General features: G+C 42.2%; 1 protein-coding gene and 1 long non-coding RNA gene across 2 annotated transcripts in view; both read left to right on the top strand.

Annotated features, from left to right (window-relative positions):
- Positions 1 to 20,126, top strand: part of LOC117503402 (kinesin-like protein KIF13B) — a 126,599-nt gene extending 106,473 nt beyond the window's left edge. The window contains exons 22-31 of the mRNA XM_034162619.1: positions 4,110 to 4,234; positions 4,318 to 4,593; positions 4,741 to 4,893; positions 5,007 to 5,084; positions 5,169 to 5,219; positions 6,171 to 6,321; positions 6,716 to 6,849; positions 7,170 to 7,232; positions 14,790 to 15,372; positions 19,560 to 20,126. Of these exons, the coding sequence (XP_034018510.1) occupies positions 4,110 to 4,234; positions 4,318 to 4,593; positions 4,741 to 4,893; positions 5,007 to 5,084; positions 5,169 to 5,219; positions 6,171 to 6,321; positions 6,716 to 6,849; positions 7,170 to 7,232; positions 14,790 to 15,372; positions 19,560 to 19,711 (1,766 nt within the window). The 3' untranslated portion in view covers positions 19,712 to 20,126. The remainder of the gene's footprint in view (positions 1 to 4,109; positions 4,235 to 4,317; positions 4,594 to 4,740; positions 4,894 to 5,006; positions 5,085 to 5,168; positions 5,220 to 6,170; positions 6,322 to 6,715; positions 6,850 to 7,169; positions 7,233 to 14,789; positions 15,373 to 19,559) is intronic.
- Positions 20,127 to 20,479: 353 nt separating this feature from the next.
- LOC117523027 lies at positions 20,480 to 22,774 on the top strand. The gene is made up of 2 exons (XR_004564389.1): positions 20,480 to 21,250; positions 21,567 to 22,774. It is a non-coding gene; the product is annotated as an uncharacterized LOC117523027 (long non-coding RNA).
- Positions 22,775 to 23,246: the final 472 nt, after the last annotated feature.

Raw genomic sequence — 23,246 nt, 5'->3', positions numbered from 1 at the left:
CACAATTCCTCGGATAGTCACATGACTGAAAAGCCACCGAAAGCCGTCTCAATCTTCCGAATGGTGGAAGAGGTGGGCATCATTTTTCGGAGTCCAGCATGTCCTGTAAGGCTTCAACACGGAGGCACTTTTGCTCCGTCAGCAGCTTCGTGCCGAAGCCATCGGCATGAATTTCGCCGCCACTCTTTTCATGGCCAAACCTTCTGTCACAGTGGAATGTACCGAAAAAGTGCTGATGTCCATCTCTTCCGGAATTTCTCGGACAGTCACACGACGGCCCCACATCACCACAGCGTTCACTTTGGAAATGATCTGGTCATTTCAGCATGTTGATGGCCGCCCGGAGTGTGGCTTGCTCTCCACCGTTGTGCGGACGTCTTTAAACTGGTTGTACCACTCCTTAATCTGTGTGATGCCCAGAGGATCGTCACCGAAAGCCGTCTGAATAATCCGAATGGTTTCCACCTGGCTGTCGCCCAGTTTCAGGCAAAATTTGATGCAGTTGCGCTGTTCCAGTCGTTCCACCATTTTCCTTGCAAAGAAAATCCGACGAGAGACTACACTACACCCGTCCTCACACAAAGGCTGCTTACAAGCAAATGACACAATCGAAAAAATTCACGCATGCGCACAAAGGTTCAAGGTTGGCTCATGCAAGCACACGTGATTCAAATCCATCAGGTTTTTGCAAAAAATAAAAAGGTCGGATACTTTTCTAACAGACCTCGTATGTAATTTGCATTGGGACACCAATTAAACAGCTGCAGCTTATAAAGAAGACAGTGCTCATACGACTGAGGGTATTATAGCATTGCATAATATTTAAGCTTTTTGTGACTGATGATTTCACATTTTCTTATTACAGTACAATTTCAACTTTTTATTCTTATCTTGCATTTGTAAAGGACTTTATTAGCATCCATTGTGCACACGGCCTATTTTAACATGGACGGAACCCTACAGTGCATCCGGAAAGTTCCCAGCACCTCACTTTTTCCACATTTTATGTTATATCCTTATTCCAAAATGGATGAAATATATTTTTTCCCCCCTCAAATTTCTACACACACAATACCCCGTAATGACAATGTGAAAAAGGTTTTGTGCATGTTTTGTTTTGTTTTTTAGATTTTTGCAGATTTATTAAAAATAAAAAAAAATGAACTACAAAATCACATGTACGTAAGTATTCATAGCCTTTGCCATGAAAGTCACAATTGAGCTGAGGTGCATCCTGTTTCCACTGATCATCCTTGAGAGGCTTCAACAGCTTAATTGGAGCCCACATGGGGTAAATTCATTTGATTGGACATAATTTGGAAAGTCACACACCTGTGTATCTATAAGGTCCCCCAGTTGACAGTGCATGTCAGAGCACAAGCCAAGAAGGAAGACAAAGGAATTGTCTGTAGACCTCCGAGACAGGATTGTCTTGAGGCATCATCTCGAGAAGGAGAAACATTTCTGCTGCTTTGAAGGTCCCATTGACCACAGTGGCCTTCATCATTCGTAAATGGTTTGGCTCCACCAGGGCTCGGTTTCATAAAGCAGTGTAATTTTATTTAGTCAGCTAAACTCATTTAGTCGACTCATTATTTGACGTTGGTTGTTGCACAATGCGCTTAGTCAGTTAAAGTTTTGTGCTACCGGAGTAAACGTATTAGCCTGGTACAGAGGAGGCTAATATTATTTTATTTGACAAAACTTAAGTGTCTTACCTCAAAAGAGCCGGCTACTGTGTACCACCACTTGATAAAGAAGGAAGGAAGGAGAGACTTGCAATGGAAGCAGGTATTCCGGGATCGGAATAATCCATTGGCGATGTTTACGGATGTCAAGGTCGGAGCACTTCTCCTCTGCTGTGGCGGACTCGGCCATGTTTGTGGCAGACGGAAAAAAGTAAACAAAACTGTCGCGCATTAGAGGTGTTTCTTCGCAGCAGCACTCACAAAGCCGCTATGACCATGAAACTCGTGGATTAACATAAAACAGCTAATCTACAAGTTTAGCCATCGATGTAAAACAGAGATTAGATGGATAATGTTGGGCGTCAACTCTTCTTAGAGCTGGCTGCCCATCTAAACTGAGCGATCAGGGCCTTAGTCAGGGAGGTGACCAAGAACCTGATGGTCACTCTGTCAGAGCTCTAGCATTCCTCTGTGGAGAGAGAACAACCTTCCAGAAGGACAAGCATCTCTGCAGTAATCCACCAGTCAGTCTGTATGGTAGAGTGGCCAGACAGATGCCACTCCTTTGTGAAAGGCACATGGCAGCTCACCTGGAGTTTGACAAAAGGCACCTGAAGGACTCTCAGACCGTGAGAAACAAAATTCTCAGGTGCGATGAGACAATGATTGAACTCTTTGGTGTAAATGCCAGGTATTATGTTTGGAGGAAACCAGGCACCATCCCTACAGTGAAGCATAGTGGTGGCAGCATCATGCTGTGGGGATGTTTTTCAGTGGCAGGGACTGGGAAACTAGTCAGGATTCAGGGAAAGATTAATGCAGAAATCTACAGAGACATCCTGGATGAAAACCTACTTCAGAGCGTTCTTGACCTCAAGATGGGGTGATGGTTCATCTTTCAGCCGGGCAATGACCCTAAGCACACAGCCAAGATATCACAGGATTGGCTTCAGGGCAACTCTGTGAATGTCATTGAGTGGCCTATACAGAGCCAGGCCTCAATCTGACTGAACATCTCTGGAGTGATGTGAAAGTGGCTGTGCACCAACTCTTTCCATCCAACCTGATGGAGCTTGAGAGGTGCTGCAAAGAGGAATCAGCAAACCTGCTTAAAGACAGGTGCGCCAAGCTTGGTGCATCATATTCAAGAAGACTTGAGGCTGTAATTGCTGCCAAAGGTACATCAAAAATGTAATGACCAAAGGGTGTGAATACTTATGTATATGTGATTTCTTAGTTTTTTATTTTTAATAAATTTGCAAAAAATTAATAAAGAACTTTTCATGTTGCCATTATGGGGTATTGTGTGTAGAATTTTGAAGAGAAAAAATAATTTAGTCTATTTAGGAATAGGACTGTAACATAACAAAATGTAGAAAAAAAATGAAGTGCTGTGAATACTTTTCGGATGCACTCTAGGTCTGGTGTGATTGACGTTTATTCCTACAATCAAAAAACACCTGAGGATGTTTTTTCAAAACAAGTTGCCTGTGTGCTTGTTCTGGGGTATTGGTAATACAGTTCCAGCTTTTATTTCCATAAACACAAATGCATTGGGCACACTGCACATTCTATTCCAAATCAATACATGAAGAAAAAATTATCAAATTTGTTATGACTTTATAGAGAGTGAAGAAGGTGTCTGCAGTTTTCTTTCTGTGACCCTTATTGCACCCTTACAGGTGGCCATTATTTAAGAGCAAGGGCAGCAAATGTTGTACATGCGAGTTGTGCATTTCTCTCTGAAAAAACTGAGTAAAAGGGGTTGTTTCAGACATTGTTCAGAATAATAGCCTACTATGATTAAAACGTTGATTGGAGAGGGGGAAACATATACAGAAGTGAAGAAAATGATAGACTGCTCAGCTTAAATGGTCTCAAATGCTTTTAAATGGCAACCAAAACCAGGAAGACCATTGAAATGGATCAAAAAATAGCCACAATGACAAAGACTCAATGTGAAGCATGGTGGAGCAAGCATCATGATATGGGGATGTTTTTCATACTCTGGTGTCCAGCCTGTTTATCACATACCAGGGATCATGGATCAGTTTGAATACATCAAAATACTTGAAACAGTGGTTATACAACTAAATATTACTTCAGTGATTCACAGGAAAGATAAATCCTCAAGCAAATGTAGACACTGCTATTTTTTGAAAAGCGTAAAATTACTTTTTCTTCTCTGTCTGTAAAGTAATAACAGATTTGATCAGCTTTTCTTCATATTTAGATTTGGAATAGAATGTGCAGCGTTCCCAATACATGTGTGTGTATGGAAGTAGAAGCTATTACAAGGATTTTCGGCTTAACTCACTTTTTAAAACACACTGCTGTTATTTTTAACACAACTATACATTTTAATTAAACTACAACTACATTTTAATTAAAACTTTGCTTGTTCATGTTTTGTTTCCCTAGTTGATGATCTTAGTTTTCCAGACCAGTTTGAGCTTCCTGAGGCTGGAGGTTGGGATGCGACCTTAAGTGGAGAGGATGAAGATGATTTCTTTGATCTTCAAATTGTCAGACACTGTGATGGAGAGGTGAGATGTAGCAGTTTTGTGTGAAAAACTTTACATCCATTTGAAGAATCACTTTACCAGCAGTGGCAATTATTGACTCCCAGGTGAAGGCAGAAGCATCATGGGACTCCACTGTCCATGAGTGTCCCCAGCTTAGTCGTGGAGGGATGTGGCCCGAGCAGCGGGTGTACCTAACTGTTCGAGTGGTGGTTCAGCTTAGCCACCCTGCCGACATGCAGCTGGTCCTGAGGAAAAGAATCTGTGTCAGTGTTAATCCAGGTCGCCAGGGTTTTGCCCACAACTTGCTCAAAAGGATTTCGTCCCGCAGCACTATACCTGGTTCCGGGGTGACCTTTGAGGTGGTTTCCAACATCCCTGGGGTAAGGCAGCAAAGTCCAGATTGACCAAGTTTTCTGTTCAGGTTGTCATCAGTTACTGATGACTTGGCCAGTGTAAGGTATCAGGTACAGAATCTGTTTCTAAAGAATTCTTGAGTGTAGCCGATTACTGAGAGTAAGTCTCATCAGGATGCACCTGGTTCAGAGGACAGAGAGATGCTGGCCCGGCTTGCTGCCAGCGCCCACAACAGCCAGTCCGCTGACAATGAAGCTGCCATTGAGAAGTACCTCCGTAGTGTCCTTAGTCTGGAGAACATCCTCACTCTGGATAGACTCAGACAGGTGCGTGCAGCATCTTTGAGGTTTGACTGTGCACATGGTCCAACATGACAAACTTGGCAGAATACAGAGGTTTTATACTTTGATCGCTATCTGACAAATATCTCGTTTTTTAGGAGGTGGCCGTGAAGGAGCAGCTGGCTGCTAAAGGGAGGAGCAACAGGCGGAGCCTAAGTTCTCCTTCTGTTCACAGGGTATAGTCCTCATGCAGTACTCTGCTGTGGAATGGTGCACTATATTGTGATGCTCATACTCTTTACCAATATGTCCACTTTCAGCTATTTGGAAGTAGACAAGACCTGTCCTCTACCTGCCTGCTGGACGAGAAGGTACTGTATGAAAAGAAACCAGTCTGAGTCAGAAATATAGCTATTGAGTGAAATGTTCTATTAACTGCTGACATTTATTGTCACTGTGTCATGCACACGTGTGTCTGTAGTGATGATGACAGCAGTGTACAGACATTTGTGTTGGGATAACTGGGTTGTTTAAGTGTATGTAATTTAGTTTAAGTTTGAAGGTCTGAAGTTTGCTGAAGTTTCGTAGATGTGAATCTTGTGCCGTCTTCGGTCCATGACTCAAGCGAGCGGTCGGTTTCAGCTGAGTTCCGGTTCAGGGCACAGTGTAAACAAACCTCGTGAAGTATGGACAATAAAACAACATTTGGGGAATGGCAGAAGGCCATCACAGGTGCTACACCTCCTCTAGATAACCCTCTCATCTTGGGAGAATGTGTCATCATGATAATAGCCTGTGAACTTGCTGGATCAACGCCATCCACATTCTGGCTAGCCATTGTTTACATGCGTTGTGAGATGCCTGAACTCTGCTGGCGCCGCAGTACATTCTGGGAAATGCAGGGGGCTGCCAGAGGGACTATGGGAAATGTTAAAGTACTGAACGCATTGAGTTCATTTATTTATTTTTATCCCCCGGTATGAAACACAGGACAATCAGTATGTCCATCTGTCCGTTTTCACTTGTTAGTGCAGTATCTCAAGAACCAGTTGACCAGTTTCATTCATATTTAGCATAAGGGTGCGCTTGGGCGATCCCCCAACATCAGTCAGTTATGGTGACATTGGGGTCAATTTCAAAGTCACAGCAAGACATTCAAGATATTCTCATTGCCACCCTTGTTAGTGCAATATCTCAGGAACCAGTTGACCAGTTTCATTCGTATTTAGCATAGGGGTGTCCTTCTGTGATCCCCGACAATTTGTATTACTGATTTGAAGGGACTGGAGGATGTGTGACTGTTTATTTGTGCTGTTTCTCAGGGCCGATGGGAGAGTCAGCAGGATGTCTTCATGTCTTCTCAGTTTTCTCGTAGCCTCCCCCGTCCTGCCTCCTCTCCTCCTATCTACTCCACCTCTTCATCTCAATCACCTTTTGCTGTGACCCCTCCGCAGAACCAAGAACCAGAGCAAGGTAACCCTTCTCCAGCTCCCTACTTCATGGTCCTTGTCTCAGTCACCTGCTCCTCTTATTGTCCTCTTCCTGTTTTTCCACATCGGTTTTTGTGCTGTGCTGTTTTCAGCCCATTGCTGCACCTTCCATCTCTTTTTGCAGCTGATGAAGTAATTCGAGTTTATTCCAGTTTGGCCATCCTGGTTGCACAATCATTTACTGTCTTTCCATTAAGCTAAATTTTCCACGTAACTGCTTTGCTTATTTGATGTGAACTTACCACAATGTTGGCATTTTTGCCATTTTCTAGACTGGCTTTCAACTTTGTCTTCAGCTTTCACACCTCTACCTCCTACATCTCCTTTTTGTTTCCTTGCTTTTTTGTTTGTTTCCTTTCCAATGCCCCCCTCCCTAGGACATTCAGGACTTCTTGCTGCCTCTTATCTTTCAGTGAAGGCGCTGGTTCCACAGATGCCCAAACTGCTCAAGTCTCTGTTTCCAGTTCGGGATGACAAGAAGGAGTTGAGACCTACATCACAAAATCAGCAGGTCTGCAGTTCTTTGTCCCAAATAAGTTTTTCGTTCATTTACAGAACCCACATATTTAAGTCAAGCCAATTCATGAATTTATCAGAAAAGTATGAAAATTGGCTAAATAATTGTGTGGAATAGCAGCTGTGAATTTTTGTATGCTTTTTGTACACAGTAAATGCATAGGAAGCTCAACCGATCGATAGGTGGTGCATTAAATTGTGAAACTGGTCAAATAACAGTTCTGAGGAAAGTGGCATAAATGTAATGTAATGTAGCAAATACAGACACATTTGCTCTCTTTTTTCCACATGCATGATCTTATTTGATGTTACCAGCATCATGTGCCACGTGTCGTGATGTCATCAGGAGGGGACGACACTCGAGTGAAGGCCGAGGGGGTGAGAATTCTTTGTCCTCCTCCATGTTACACACCCTGTTTTTGTTCTCTTATATTATTTATAACCAGTGATGCTGGTAACGCATTACTCTAATCTGACCGCTTTTTCAGTAACGAGTAATCTAACACGTTAATCTTTCCACATCAGTAATCAAATTAAATTTATTTCTCTGAGTCAGTGTGCGTTACTATTATTTTCGTATTGTGAGTCGATCACAGCTTTAAAACAGGTGTCCCAACAAGATGCACAGGGAGGTCTGAACTACCCACTTAGCTCTTACAGCAAGCTGTTGTACTGAGCCGCATCCACTGTGCAGCTCAGCTCCTAGTTGAAAAACAGTTGTCTCTCAAAGCGCGGTGACGCTCAGAGCTATGGTATGGTTTTACAATATTTTTACACTTTTTTGTCTTTAAGACTCTGTGCCGCTGTGTGCGTTTCGTCGTTAAAAAACTGATCCGTGATGCACACATACTAACCCTTTCCCCCCCACCCAAACGCACCCAAGTCTTTCTGAGGACGACATGACATAAAACACTGATAAAAACTTTCTTACCTGTCAGTCTAGTCATGTTTTCTGTATAAATAAACGTTATCCATTCTTCTGCTCAAACAGCAAACCATGGGCGAATCCATTGGGAGTGCGGGCGGGGGGCTCCCCACAACAGCCCTAGATTACAAGTCCACTTTTGAATACATTTTTCATACTATTACTACTGCTACTTATAATAATAATAATTTCAACAGCTAAAATGTTTAGAAAGAATTTAAATGTTAGAAAAATGTTACAGAGTTTAATAGTTACATTTATAAATAATGTAGGTTAGAAATTGTAAGTTTTACCATTACAGTGCTGTCAGCAGTTAAATATGAGGCCAAGAAGGATGTCTTTATTTTATATTTTTTAAAACAAGTATTTATGTTCATTGAAGTCAATAAAGGGTGACTATAAAGTGAGTACTGGCAAAGTGGGTTATCATTTTCATGTTGAGGTGGCAGGGGTGTTGTCGGCAGCTGCTGAAAATAACTAATTAACTTGTAATCTAAGTTACTTTTAAAACTGAGTAATCAGTAAAGTAACTAAGTTACTTTTTCAAGGAGTAATCAGTAATTTGATTACTTTTTCAAAGTAACTGTGGCATCACTGTTTATAACCTGTCAGATTTTTGTTTGATTTGAAAGTTTCCACAACATTTGGTTCCAGCATTGATTATTGGTCTTAATTCAAATTTTAATAGATTGTTTTATCTTTATTCGGTGTTTCATAGTTTCCCACAATCCCCCTGGCAGCTGTCTAAATTCTAAACTGCAGTGCCAGCAAAGTTCTGCTGTCTCACAGCCGATGTAAACAATGGCAAAGCGGGGATGTGAATGGTGCCGATTCAGCGAGTTCACGAGCGATTATGATGGCATGTTCTCTCAAGTTGAGAGGGTTATCTAGAGGAGGTGTAGCACCTGTGATGAACTTCTGCTGTGCCCCGATGTTGTTTTGTTGTCCACGCTTCATGAGGTGTGTTTACATTGTGCCCTAAACTGGAACTCTGCTGAAACGATTTCTCGTGTGAGTCATGGACGGTCAGACGGCGAGAGATTTCACAACTGTGAAACACTGAATTTCAGCCATCCCATGAGTGCAAAACCTTAGTTTGTATACAGCTTTCCATCAAAATTTACATATATATTACACCTTTATTTTGACAAAAAAAAAACGCACTCCTCTCAAAACATTTCCCTGTGTAGTAAATCAAGCGTACCCCTCTCTTCTTCTGTGGCGTTTAATGGCAGCTGACATCCTTATTGTTGCATTGATGCCATCAGTCCTTTGTAGCAGCACTAAATCCTCTCAATGAGTCCAGTGTTTTTCAAGTATTTTAAAAGCCAACACTTTCTCTCTCACTTGACCTTATGGCTACAATATTTCCTACAGAAACTTCTTTCAGGCCTTACAATTGATTTTCTTCAGGTTTTACTCTTTAATAGAAGAACGATTTAAAAATGACGAGATATATTTTGAGGTCAAATTAAAAGACTGTGCTAAATACTATACAGATATATTCAATGGTTATGATTTTTATTATTTATATTACAACTGGTGACATTTGCAAGCGCTGCATTCTAGTGATGGCATTTCACAATGCTTTATTTAGAATTTAATTGGTCTGGTGGTGGTAATTAGCATTAATATGTGGTATTAATCTGATGATGGTCTTTTTTTTATTACATTTTTTTTTAATATTTTATCAGTTTTAAATTACTTTCAAGTGGCAAAAGACTTCATTGCCAGTAGTTATTATGTCTTTAAGTGTATTATTTACTAAAAGGAGAAACTGACTTGTTTTATAAGACACACTTAGAAGTTGATAAATGTAAAATGAAAACAATGAAAGCAGAATTAAAGTCAGTTAATGCAGACAGTCAATCTGTTTGTGGAAACGTATTACAGACAATACATGCAAGATAGTAAATAAATTTTAATGAAATCAAGACTTACTTTAGCCATATTTTGTTCCAGTATAAGGGTCAAATACCACTGTGTTTTAAACCAAGAAAAACTGACCAAAGTGCTCTCAGAATGCACCAAATTGCACAATTTTTTCAAAATTTCCTGGGGTGTCATACCCTGGGTCCCCCGAGGGGACCTTGCGCCTTCGGTGCTTGGCCGTCCACTCACAGAAAATGTTCAGTCAAAAACTTTTCAGTTGCTTGCCCCCATGACATCCCTTTAAAGTCACCTTTATTGTTGTGACTTTGTAATATTTCTAAGCTAGCTATTTCTAAGTTAGCTTTGATAACCGCTAATCCACTAACTGGAAAGTTAGCTTTTATAACGCTAAACTGATAAACCGTGAAAAATTTTGGTAGAAGTTACAGCTAACCGCTAACTTTTAGTACTGTCGGCTACTGATAAGCCAGTTTCAAGTTTAAGCACCGCCGAGGCTTCTGAGTAATATCAAACATGATCACAAACCCAAAAAACGAACAATGAGCCAGACTTTCTGTCTTATGCAGTCAGACGGCTGTGAACTTAGGCTTTCCTCAGCAGAAGAGAGAGGAACAAACCAGCTGCTGTTACCCCAAAGGAAGAAAGAGGGAAAAAAGTGCAGAAAGACGGTCAGTGTGGAGGAGACATGAAGCGCAACACACTTTTCATTTATGGTTTTACTCATAAACAGCTAATTCCAGACAGTTATTGATATTAACGGTACCTCTGTCATTTTTACAGAGAGAAAATATCATATTTAAAGGAATGCGCTAAATAGTGAAGGTTTGTGCTTTAAACAGACACGTGCGAAAGGCATTATGGTAAAAGAGTCTCCTTCACTGGTTGCCGGTTTATTAAAACCATCACACAAGTTACTGTAAAATGTATGTTGTTTTTTAATATGAGATGAAATCACTACTGGACACAGCCACATGAGGGCACCATGCAGTTTAGCAGCCAGATGCAGCTGTCCATCAGTAGTTAGCAAACTGCTATTTTAATTTAGTATAAATCGTTAGTTTGCCATTTTTTACAAATGAAAAAATGACATATTTCAAATACACATTTATTTGTAAACAACACACACGTTAGAGTAACTTGTGTGTTGGTTTTAATAAACTGGCACCCAGTGAAGGAGACTCATTTTTCCCATAATGCCTTTTGGCATATGTGTTTGTTAAAAGCACAAACCTTCAGAATTTAGCGCATTCCTTTAAAAGATATGTCATATGTGTGAAATTTTCTCTCTGTAAAAATAACAGATGCACTTCATGTCTCCTCCACATTGACCGTCTTTTTGCATGTTGAAATAAATTATTTTTTTCTTCCTTCCTTTGGGGCAACAGCAGTTGGCTGAGCTCACAGCTGTCTGACTATTGCAAGACATGCAACAGGTAAGTACTAAAATGTATGATTTTGATTTACTAAGCCAGCAAAAAAAAAAAAAAAAAGTTAGCGGAGTGAAAGTTATCGGACCTAAAATTAGCAGAAGCTAAGGGGCCCGCTGATGGTTTTCAAAATTAGCTGAAAACCTAATCTGCTAACAAAAAAGTTAGCTTTGCTAATTAGCGGTTAGCAGATTAACAGAACTGTGCCCACCACTGGTTCTAAGTTTTTGAAATCACTTAATAGCTGATGGAATTTAAAGCTTTTTTCCACCTTTGGAGAACTAACATGGCAATCTAATGATCTGAGGAGTCAAACTAGACCAATTCACACACTCTGCGAACTAGATTGCATGACTGCATTATGTAATCCACCCTGTTGTTTGCTCTCGTTGTTCTTTGATAAGCATTATTTTCAAATAAAAACATTTTCTTAAAAAAAAGTCTTCACAAGATATTTTTCTCACATATTTGGTCCAACATGGTATCAGCCAAGCCACAGAGCCAAATTTTTAGAAGTGTTGCAATTTTGACTTGTATCACTGAAAGTAAGAGCCAATGAAACTCTCAAACATTATAGCAGGGTCGGCTGAAACGTTTTGCCCCCTACACGATTATTTCAATAATAAGGAAGATACTCGCATGAATCTCAGGCAGGGTAGTTACTTTTCCAAGGAGTCACCTTCCATTTCCGCACGCTGACACAAACGCTGGACATGTTGTTGCATCCCGCTGGTGAAAAAAAAATCAGGTGTCTTCTCTCTGCAGTCGCTACTTGCGCCTCTGCGTTATCAGTGCAACAGTTTCCCTTCAGGTGTTCTTCCAGCTGAGGAAAACAAAAACCAAAAAAAACTAAAACAGTGTGAGATCCAGACTGTACAGTGGGTATGATAAGATTTGAGCCTCTGCAATCCTTCCTGTGTTTGTCGACTCGTGTGGATGAGCATTGCCACAAGGAAGAATTGCATCTTTTCCAGGATGCATCCACTTCAAGTGTGCGCACCATTTGCAGTGTCCACATATCAGTTAGAGTTGACAGCATTGCCATTTTCCAGAAATTCTGAGGAGTCCACAATTGCAGTCCCAAAAAAATTGCTTATCAATACTTTTTCTGCTGATGGGAGAACTTTTTTCAGGCAAGGTGAGTCCATATGTCTGTACTCCAGCAACTGGTGGAGAAAAGCATTTGCTTCCTGTCGAGTCACACGTTCCCGATACACCTTGCTTTTGGTGAAACAGCATCCATGGCAACAATTGTGTGCACACTTAACTGTAGTCGAGCAAATCATGAATAGTGTGACAGAGCAGCTGTTTTGAAATCCAAATCATTTTGGTGATGCGTTTCTGCTTGACACTGTATTGCAAGGAATCCGCTCATTACCCAGACTTGATGCTGTGTGTCTGTGGCTGCTATGGGGCGCCCCCTATGGGCCTCATCATGCAGATTCATTGTGGCTGTATTTTTGCCTTTCAAACAACTCCCACACCCTGACTGTACTGACAACCACACAGGCGTTGCTAAGGAAACACTCATTCCTTGATGAATGTCCACAGGTGCCCAGGAATTCAGTAACGTCACATTGTTCCATGTACGTCGCCATTTTTATTTACCGACTGCTGTGTGTATGTGTTACATTGAAGGTGATTCTGCAAATGCCTGAAGTTACAGTTAAAAACCTTTTGGTGCTCAGTACTCAATAAGTCAGTAATTCTTCTCGTACCAGTTTCACTTATGTATCTTGCTTGTTATTGAAATAACTGTGTTGGAGGCATACGTTTTCAGCCAACCTTTGTGACTGACATGTTTGCAACATGCTGCTCCTAATGCAGCCTGTAAGAACATTTGTTCAAAGACTTTAGTCCACCATATTTGATTGAAATTGCACCTTCCGTTTGAAGCTATAGAAAGACTTTTTCGCCTTTGCAGCAAAGCTAATTACAGTGAAATGCCAACGTTGCTCGGTTCAGTTGCTTTTCATACAAAGTGAGATACCTGCTCATATTTCACTGAGAACTTAAAGTGGATATGACACTTAAAGACAACATAATCTTATTACATGTAACAAAGGTTATATAATTCGGTCAACCTAAGCGTTTTGGGAAAATGGACGCAGTTCTCCCGTTATATATAACATTTGAACGTCCCGCCACTGAAAAATTGCACGCCCCCGGAACAGCTTCCCACTGAGCACCAAGCTGAAAATACGTCACAGGCTGTAGACCGTATCGGCTCGCGCACCTGATGGCCGTTGTTTACACTTTGTTTTAGCGGCAGAAACTTTGATTAAACACAGCTCTCAGGGACTTGTTTGTCGATATGCCTGACCAGTGTGTAGCAGCATACTGCACAAACACAAGGGCGAAAGGTTTTAGCTTTTTCAAGTCGAGGCAGATTGATCGAAAGCTGCGGTGTTGTGTGATGCACGAAATGTCCAGCTGCCGCTCCCTCCGCTCGCACACCCGCATTTGCTCCAGACAGCAGACACTTTCCTCTACCGTCTCCATGTTCTCACTGCTCACAGGAACACATAAAATGTCAACCCCAAATAATATGTTCACACTAATCTTGCAGCATGTAAACATGACGGCGGCATGAAAACACGGCAACAGCATGTAAACACCGCAGCGGCATGAAAACACGGCGGCGTAAACACGGCAGCGGCATGAAAACACGGCAGCGGCATGAAAACACGGCAGCGTAAACACGGCAGCGGCATGTAAACGTGGCGGCGTAAACACGGCAGCATGTAAACACGGCAGCGGCATGTAAACACGGCGGCGGCATGAAAACAGGGCAGCGGCATGTTAACACGGCGGCGTAAACACGACGGCGGCATGAAAACACGACGGCGTAAACACGGCAGCGGCATGAAAACACGGCAGCGGCATGTATACACGGCGGTGTAAACACGGCAGCGGCATGAAAACACGGCGGCGTAAACACGGCAACGGCATGTATACACGGCGGCATAAACACGGCAACGGCATGTATACACGGCATATACATGTATACATGTATATGGCTCCACCATAAACACCGTCGGCATTATTTTCGCTGCCAGAATACTCCTGGTTTTAATGTTCGTCCGAAAGATGCGGCTCCAGTATATAGTGTCTAATCACTGCTGCAACATCCTCAGGATCCGAGTCAGAAATAATCCACACTTGAAGAGGAGTCAGAAAAGTTCTCGATCTCGTCAGTCTGAGGTCCATCTATTCCTGTTGTCGATCGAACAGACAAAGACGGGACTCTCCAACCTGTGTCGTCACGGCATCATGTGACCGCTGAAGGCGCGCTGAAAGCGTGCTGTCCAATTAACATACTTTTGAGAAGCTGTACAAACTTTATTTTTCAGTGATAATGAGTATAATTACTTTCAACTTACTATAAAATATGTATATTTTGCTACTTATATCAGTTTTCCCTATTTTTTTGAGGTGTTATCTCCACTTTAAATACACATACAATGGAAAACCAATGAGCAAGTCTCATTTCAGGTTCCTCTTTTTAGCCCCCGCAGGCCCGAAAGGGATGCAAGTCACCATGACAATACAGTGTAAATCAACTGGGTAATACAGCCCGAAATTATCGATGCTCTCCCCTGTGTTGTGTACAGCCGAGTTTTGTGTTTTTTTTTTTTGCATGACTTCATCCTTCCATCTGTTTCTGCGGTAACCACTGGTTTCCTGCAGGTTGCTGTTCCGTGCCCCTCAACCAAAGACAAGCTCTCAGAGTTTCCAGAGCATCCTTCTCTTCCTGTGCATGACCTGCATGATGCAACGCCCCTCAGTCCCCTCAGCCAATCATCCAGTGGCTACTTCTCCAGCAGTGTCTCTGCGGTTACCCTGTCAGATGTTCTCCATCCCTCCTCCTCCTCTTCTTCCCTCCTTGCTGCTGAAACTACGTCAGTCACAAACCTTCAGCAGCAGGAAGCTGATCAGAATGATGTTGTGACATCTCCTCCTCAGTGTGGTACCAAAATGGCTGTGGTCACTCCACCCACCTCCCACAGCTCAGCCAATCACAACAGTGTCTGTGCTGAGAACCGCCTCTCTGAACAAAGGCTGGACAATTCAGGAGGACAGGAGAGCTTTGAGAGACTGGAGGCCTTTGTGGATGATGAAGAACGTTGCCATGAGAATGTTCTGCCTGACTGGCTGACAGACGGGGCATATGTTACCGTGGGAAGTAGTAAGGCGGGTACAGTGCGCTACGTGGGAACCACACAGTTTGCTAAGGGAGTGTGGGTGGGGGTGGAGCTCGACACCCCTGTAGGTGAGTGTTCTTTTTCCTTTTTTTACACCTGATATAACTTTACTGCCGATTTTTGTGGTAGTTTACTTTTAAACACTTATTTTAATTGCAGCTTTCATATTTTGTCAATAGTCTGTGTGGCCAGATAGGTTGGTTACTACCACCCAGGGTGGCAAAACCTTTGGCATGGCATTTTTGTCACCAATCTATAGGGAGTAGAAAAAAGGTATGATTGCCATCCCAGAGTGGCAGCTGTAGCCAAGTAGGGGTTATGCAGAGGTCATATTTAAAAATGATCCATTCATTGAGAAGTATACCGTGTTATTTGTCTGATCACAAATATTCCAAAAAGGGATTGTTTGGACTCTCTGTGACTGCATGTTGTGGTGTTATGGGATAAAAACGGGTAAAATGGTGAGAAAGATCACTTTCAGTTTGTACAGGGGTCAAAAGTAAAGATGCCCCAGTTTTGGTAAAATGTGATGAAAATTAATAATAATACCAATAAAAACATTTGAATGCGCACATGCCCAAATGTGCCTGTGTTGGTTTTCATTCAGAACAATTACACAAATAAACTATTTAAACACAAGCAGCCCCCTCATTACGGGCTGTGCCTGGGCCTCATGCACATTTGTGCATCACATATGATTTGAACATTGATGGAATGAAAATGTTTCCTATTAACAGAAACAAACTCATCATGTGATGGTGCCTTCATAGCAAAATGTGTGCAGTTAATAGCTCTGATTACATTCGGGAAACCGGCTGCAAAATGCGCTGTAATGTTGGAATGGACCTGGGTGACATTCGGATGATTGCGTTCCACACAGCTGGTGGCTGTGCGCAAGATTGGCTGGCACACACCTGACTGATCAGCCAGCTCACGCTGGAATGCCCCTGATGCCAGAACGTGTGTGCGCACAGACAACCCCTGGGTCCACATCATATTGCGCTCTGGATGGGCCGCAGTTCTGTGCAGCACTCTAGTCACAGTGGCCTTGGTAATTGGTGTATGAGCCACTTATCCTCATTTGGAAGTAAATCCTTGCATTCCCTCAATACACGCTCACGTCAGATTGCGCCATTTGCAAGGTCCTCTGATGCTAAAGGAGCCACTGTGCCATTTTACACATCACTTTCTGTGTGCTTTTATACCCACAGATATATTTGCAAACACGTGAGTGTGTTAAATGTTTATCACTGTGTCAGATTTATGTTTGTAGCATGGCCCAAGCAGAGGGTCACCCCTTTGAGTCTGGTCTGCTTGAGGTTTCTTCCTCAGAGGGAGTTTTTCCTTACCACTGTTGCTCTGGGGGTTGGTAAGGTTAGACCTTACTTGTATGAAGCGCCTTGAGGCAGCTCTGTTGTGATTTGTCGCTATATAAATGAAAATAAATTGAAATTGAAAACTGTGTCTTTGATGTGCAATTAAGCATCACCTCTACATGTCGGCAATGGAGCAATAGCTGTAGAAACGTGTGTACGCCAGCCAACATTTTTGCGTGACGCACTGCACATTTCCTCGGTCATTTCACTTTTGATACATGTGTGTACGTAGGCTTTGTACGTGAAGCCCCTGGTCACACTGAATAATGAACGATGAATAATGAGCCACGTAGCATGTCTTTTGGTACGAGTGGATTTATTCGAGAAACGTGGGAGAATAGTCGCTCTTGGCTAACGAGGCTCATCTCTGAGCGTGGCACTAATTTCAAGATGTTAAAAATTTTGTAAAGATAACGTGGGGTGATTTGTGTACGAGATACTACGGGGACGAACAAGGATGTTAGAGGCATGTTAGTGGTGAGTACGAGGCTGTTAGAAGCCCATTATCTGAGTACCTGGTGGCTACGAGGACAGGACAGGCTACATGCAACAGAGCAGGTTCCACTCTGAGAAAGCCCTTGTTGCCTTTTTTAACATCTGTTTCCTGCAATTCCTTCAGAAGAACATCATATACGTGGCTCATTATTCGAGTAATCACTGAAATTTCTGACAAATCCATACGTGGCTCATTATTCATGGCTTTATTATTTGGTGTGACCAGGGCTTTACAGATGCTGCAAACTGTTCCTTTTTAAATCCATATGATTTGATTTTCCCTGCCAGGCTGACCTTGAGTCACCATTTATTGCGTTTCTATTTCCTTTTTATATGTAGATTTTACCATAGCAATTTCAACCCTGACCTCTCTGAAAAGTGCTTCTTTTCTTTTACTTTTCTGAGGATAACTAGTGGGAAAAAAAAAAAAAAAAAATATATATATATATATATATAGATAGATAGATAGATAGATTGATTTATTGATTTATTTTTGTCAGCAGTTTGCAGGTCTTTAGTTACTCAGTTTATTTGCAAAAATACCCTTTTGGAAGGGATCACAGTGTCAGCACAAAAGGTGACATATGATGAGACAGTCTCAGTGATTTCGCTGATGATTTCACCAAAGGCATCAAAAACCACCATCTGTCCATACAGAGGACAGACGGTGTCCATACAAATGAAGCAAACTTGGAGGGAGGAGACACTGTCCCCTGTCCAGATCTTAACCATCGACACATCCCTCTGCTGATGTCTGAAGCACATTTCATGTTTCTACAATAAGAAGATGCTTTTGTGGTGTGAAGCCCCAAACCCAGGCAGGATTATGGACTTGTAGCCCCCCAGTCACAATCCATAACATGCATCAAGAACAGTGTGGGTTTGTTTTTTTGTTTGTTTTTTTTTTTTTGCTTTTTTTTTTTTTTTTTTTTTTTTTTTTTTTTTTTTGCGTGGTTCAGCAATTTAATGACCTCTAAATCTGAGGCCATGGTTCTCAGCAGGAAACCAATGGATTGCCTACCCCGAGTAGGAATACGGCGCAGCAAGGGCGGTGTTGGATTGGCGCTACCATACTGTTGTGACGAAAAGGGAGCTGAGCCAAAAGGCGAAGCTCTCAATCTACTTGTCAGTCTTCGTTCCTACTCTCACCTATGGTCATTAGGGTTGGGTCATGACCGAAAGAACTAGATTGCGTGTACAAGCGGCTGAAATGGTCTTCCTTAGGAGGGTGGGTGGCGTCTCCCTTAGAAACAGGGTGAGAACCTCGGTCATCCGTGGGGAGCTCGGAGTAGAGCCGCTGCTCCTTCGCGTTGAAAGGAGCCAGCTGAGGTGGTTCGGACATCTGGTAAGGATGTCTCCTGGGTTTCTCCCTAGGGAGGTGTCCCAGGCACGTCCATCTGGGAAGAGACCCGGGGAAGACCTAGGGCTAGGTGGAAAGATTATCTCTCCACACTGGCCTAGGATCCCCCAGGCAGAGGTGGTCAGTGGCGTGGGAAAGGGAAGCCTGGGGTCCCCTGCTGGAGCTCTTGCCCCTGCGACCTGATAGCGGATAAGCGGTTGAAGATGAGTGATGAGATTAGGATGGGGCCATTTACAGTGCCCTCCAAACATATTTGGCCGCTTGATATTTAACACATTTTAATTTGTTATGCCGTTTCAAATACAAAAACTAAATCAGGCTTCTCAATATAAAAATTTCTGCAATTATCTTCCTTAAACTCAAACTCAAGGCAATCTCTACAACTTCATATAAATGAATTAAAAATCTAAAAGCCGAGATGATGGGTTTGCATAAGTAATGGAACGCTTTGGTATAATACCTGTAAATAATCAGTTTTATTGCCAGTTTTCTTCAGACAAGTCAGGGGATGGATACATGAACATTTCTAAGTCACCGAATATGTCTTAGACTTTTTTTTTACATCAGTTATGAAGAAAGACAAAGAGTATGACACTCTATGGTAAATCTGTGTGGAGTAGACAGTTCTCAAAAACTGAGTGACTGTGCAACAAGGATAAGAGTGAGGAAAGCCACCAAGACACCCAGACAACCCAGAAGAAGTTATAGGCTTCTGTGGCTGTGATTGGAAAAATTGTGCACAGTGCATGTTTTTCAGTTTTGTATCCCCAGTTATACAGCTTCATGATGAAGTGGTACAGAGGAGGGTTTTATTAAAGAGAATATCTGAAAGTTCAGCTACAATTTGCCAGAAGTTACATCTGAGATGCAAGCCTAGAGTTAATGTTTTGGTGACTGACATTAAGAGTTCATCTCCCTCAACAAAAAGATGTAGAGTCTGTGTTAATGGTGAACTTCAGTCTCAAGGTGTTTTATAAGACTCTGTAATCTGTCATCCTCGGCCTGACCTGTTTTCTCCCTACAGGAAAGAATGATGGCTCTGTTCGAGGCCATCGCTATTTCCACTGTAAGCCGAGCTACGGGGTGCTGGTTCGTCCAGACCGGCTGTCCTTCCGCCATCGGAATGGCCAGAGCACAGGACCAGTGGATTCTTCTGCTCATGCCACTGTGTTGTGAGGAGAGGCCATTTTCGGTCACAGAGGGGAGAATCACAAGTCCAGGATCGGTTCCCGTCAGTGCTGTCGACTCCTCTCAGCTATGCAACAGGCTCACACAACAGAATTGACACATCCACTCACAGCCGGTGGAGAGCAATAATGCAATTCTTTATGATCAAGAATGAAGGCAAATCCAGATGTTACTGGAAGACTATGCAGAGAAGCAGGAAGACGATCCTGAGAGAACGGCTGGAAATCAGAGCAGACTTGGTGGTTTTTCACACTTCAGATTTCTGTGCTGGGATGCAGGGATGCAAACGAGTCATTTTTATACAACAAAAAATGCTGAGGGCGCTACTGGGAGACTTTAATCCTATAAAACTTCCCACAGGTGCTCTTTTGTTGTGGTGTGAACAGTAAACCAACAAAAAAGGACGAAGGCACTCTGTTAAGGGAAAAAATGAGAAGCCTTTAATAAAATATAGCAAACAGATAAAAATTACTTGGGCCCGCACATTGCAGCCATATTGGCCTTCATCGGGGTATAATGCCTATGTGGCTGCAATACATAGGCCCAGGTAATTTATATCTTTTGCCATGGTTGATTAAAGGCTTCTTATTTTATTCACCATAACAGAGTGCTTGAGTCATTTTTAAATAATATTTTAATTGTGCAGTTTTGATATTTTTAGTGGGTTGTCTATTTTAGAACAGGGAAAGAAGTATTTTTACCAATATGAAAATCTAGTTTTTATTTGGATGCTGGATGATGATGACATGATAGACCAACTATGATATCACAGCATTACTAGTGTTGCACTATATGTCCCCTTTAATAATTTTCTTTTAATCAAAAGTTTATCCTGGACTGTTTCCATTTTCGGTCTGTTCCTTCAACGTTAAAATGTAGATGAAAAACAATGTATCAAAGATTCTCATATGTGTTTATAAGAGGGCCTTAGCTGTGTTAATTTTAATGAGTCAGCAGTGCAAAAAGGCTGCTGGTTCATTTTAGCCATTTCCACAAACAGACGCGCGGTCATACGCTGGGGGGAGGGGGTGTCGTAAACCCCGCTGAGCCGCACTGCCTTACCCTGGACGGCCCTCGCTGCCCTTCCCTCCTCCCAGCACAGAGAAGTTGGTCCATTGGGCATGCATGCATGCACACGGCTGCCAGTGGACGCCCAGTGTCTCTGTGCTGCCTGCTACCTTTAACGTATCGGCTGCCTGCATTGGGGTCACAGCTGGTGACTGGCAGTCTCTGGTGGTGGCTGTCTGCCCCTGCACTGCCATGAGTCTCCAGGCAGCCTGGGGTCATGAGTCCACCTCTTTGGCTACGACCTCAGATTAGATAAGATGATCTACTGAATTCAAGCATATTAGCTAAGCGGAGGAAAAGAAGCTAAGCAGGATTTCCTCATTCACAGCAAGCAAAGAGGGAAAAGCACGGCATCGAATAACCATCTGACATACCCATCTGGCGTGCAGAAGACTACTATGTGTTATTGTGAAAATTACTTTATAAAGATTTATGCCTATGAGAAAAGTATTTTAACAGGTGTTGTGACTCATCAGATATGGGGGCCACACAGAGTGAATCAAATGACACTCAGTGCAGCTACTCATGTTCCACTTTTAAGCTTTTTCTTAAAATTCATGCAGCTGTAAATAATATCACAAACCATTTCAAAGTGCTGTGCCTGACCAGAGAAACTTGAGCTCGAGATCAGAGTCCCAAAGTAGCAGAGTGTAGAGTCTAAGTGCACCCTGTTTGGCGATATCTGAACACCAAATCCAGTTCCTGCAGCTTCTCAGCATCAAGTGCCTACCATCTGCAGGTCACAAGTAGAAATGTTTATCTCAGCTGGCAGTAGGGGGCACTGCGGCAAGAAACAATTTGGACAAAAAGAATCAAAACAAGAGTGAATAGTGAGAGGGGTTTAGCATTTTAATATCAGTTTAATTATATTTACATTACATTACATTTTTCAGACATTCAGACCAGATTTTGATGGCTCCTGTTGTTGAATGTTGATAAAATCCAGTATTCTCACACAGCCTTTCTCCTCCTCTCCTGTATCTCACATTATTTGAACATCAAAATGCAAAGTTTGACCATGTTAATAGTTTAACATATAGTCCCACTGTGACACTTGAACTTGTACCACATTTGCATCCCTGGATATCTGACAGATGATATCTGGGTGGAAAAGGTTCAGAGACCTTTTTTTTTTTTTTTATGTACGTATATATGTGGGATGCCAGAATCCCTGCTGTCCAGTCTGTGGACTCATATCTTCCCTTCTGGATGGACTTCTCCTACAGGTGGATCCTCACAGAATGTGCCTTCAGTGCCGTTTGCATTTGTGTTCTTGTTTTTTGCTGTTTGAGAGAACGCCTCATGCTCTACACAGGAGAAAGCACAATGATAGGATGAGTTTTTGTGTTTGCGTTGTGTGCACAGATAAAGTTTAACATGTGATAATGAGAGCAAACGTGGTCCTTCTTGGACAAAGCCACTGAGCTGTTTTTACTGGAGGCTTTAAAGTCAGTTTTGCACTGAAAACATTAAACTTTTCCACAGAAATGCGTTTGGTCAAACGTCCTCTGACAATGTAAAGAACATTTTAAAGATGTTTTGATTTAGCCGAGAAGGTTGTTCGTTGTGGATCACAGAGCTGAATTTGCTAATTGGATGAAACAGTGACTTTGTCCAAAGTGTGCAGTTGCAGTTCAAGCCGCAGTCGTTTGCAGCTTCAGTTAAACGCCCAAAATGTTAGGAAAAGTATTTTTCAGTCGAGGTCCACTTGGTTGAGGACATGTTACTGAAAGAAACACAGTGGTGTATCAGTTGCTGTTTGTTGTGATGCGTTTGTTTGTCTGGATGTCGTTTGTGTTCTTGGACATGAACTGTGCTGGTTGTGGTGCAGATGTGGACCCGTCATGAGTAGATGAAGTGAATTGTTGTGCTGAGAGAACAGAGTTCATGACTGAAAGAGGTTAATGTGAAAGCTGAGAGACTGAGAGTCACTGGCTTGCCTGAGAAAGAAAACTGATTTATTATCATCACATTCCCCAGAAATAATGGCTGCTTTTAACAATCTTCATTATCAATTAACCAGAACATTGTGGTCAATTATTTAGTCGATACAATGGCAGAATATAAAATACCCAGAGCTTGAGGTTATGTTTTCTTATAGTTTTTTGGTGGTGTTTGTTTGTTTAATGTTTCACCCACCAACAAATGTTGAGGGGACAGTCCTTCTGTCCACCATCCCTGAGGACTTCTGAGCAGTTTGTGGATTTCATTGAATCAAAAGCAGCACACCAGGTGAAAATGCACGAATCATAATCAGTCTGGCCTAGCACGTTCAACAGGAGACAGCTGAGTTTCTGTTTATATATACTAGTCACGTCTAGCAGCATTTTGTGGTACCACACATTGTTACATCGACCACAATATAAAACCACCTTGGTCAACAACCATTCCATTTCCACCTCTCTAAAGCAAGCATCTATCTGCTGCATGCAGGTGAAACATGGGCATGTCCTTG

Source organism: Thalassophryne amazonica, chromosome 2 (assembly GCF_902500255.1).
Source record: "Thalassophryne amazonica chromosome 2, fThaAma1.1, whole genome shotgun sequence".
Classification (NCBI taxonomy): domain Eukaryota; kingdom Metazoa; phylum Chordata; class Actinopteri; order Batrachoidiformes; family Batrachoididae; genus Thalassophryne; species Thalassophryne amazonica.
This window is presented reverse-complemented; position numbering and strand designations above follow the sequence as displayed.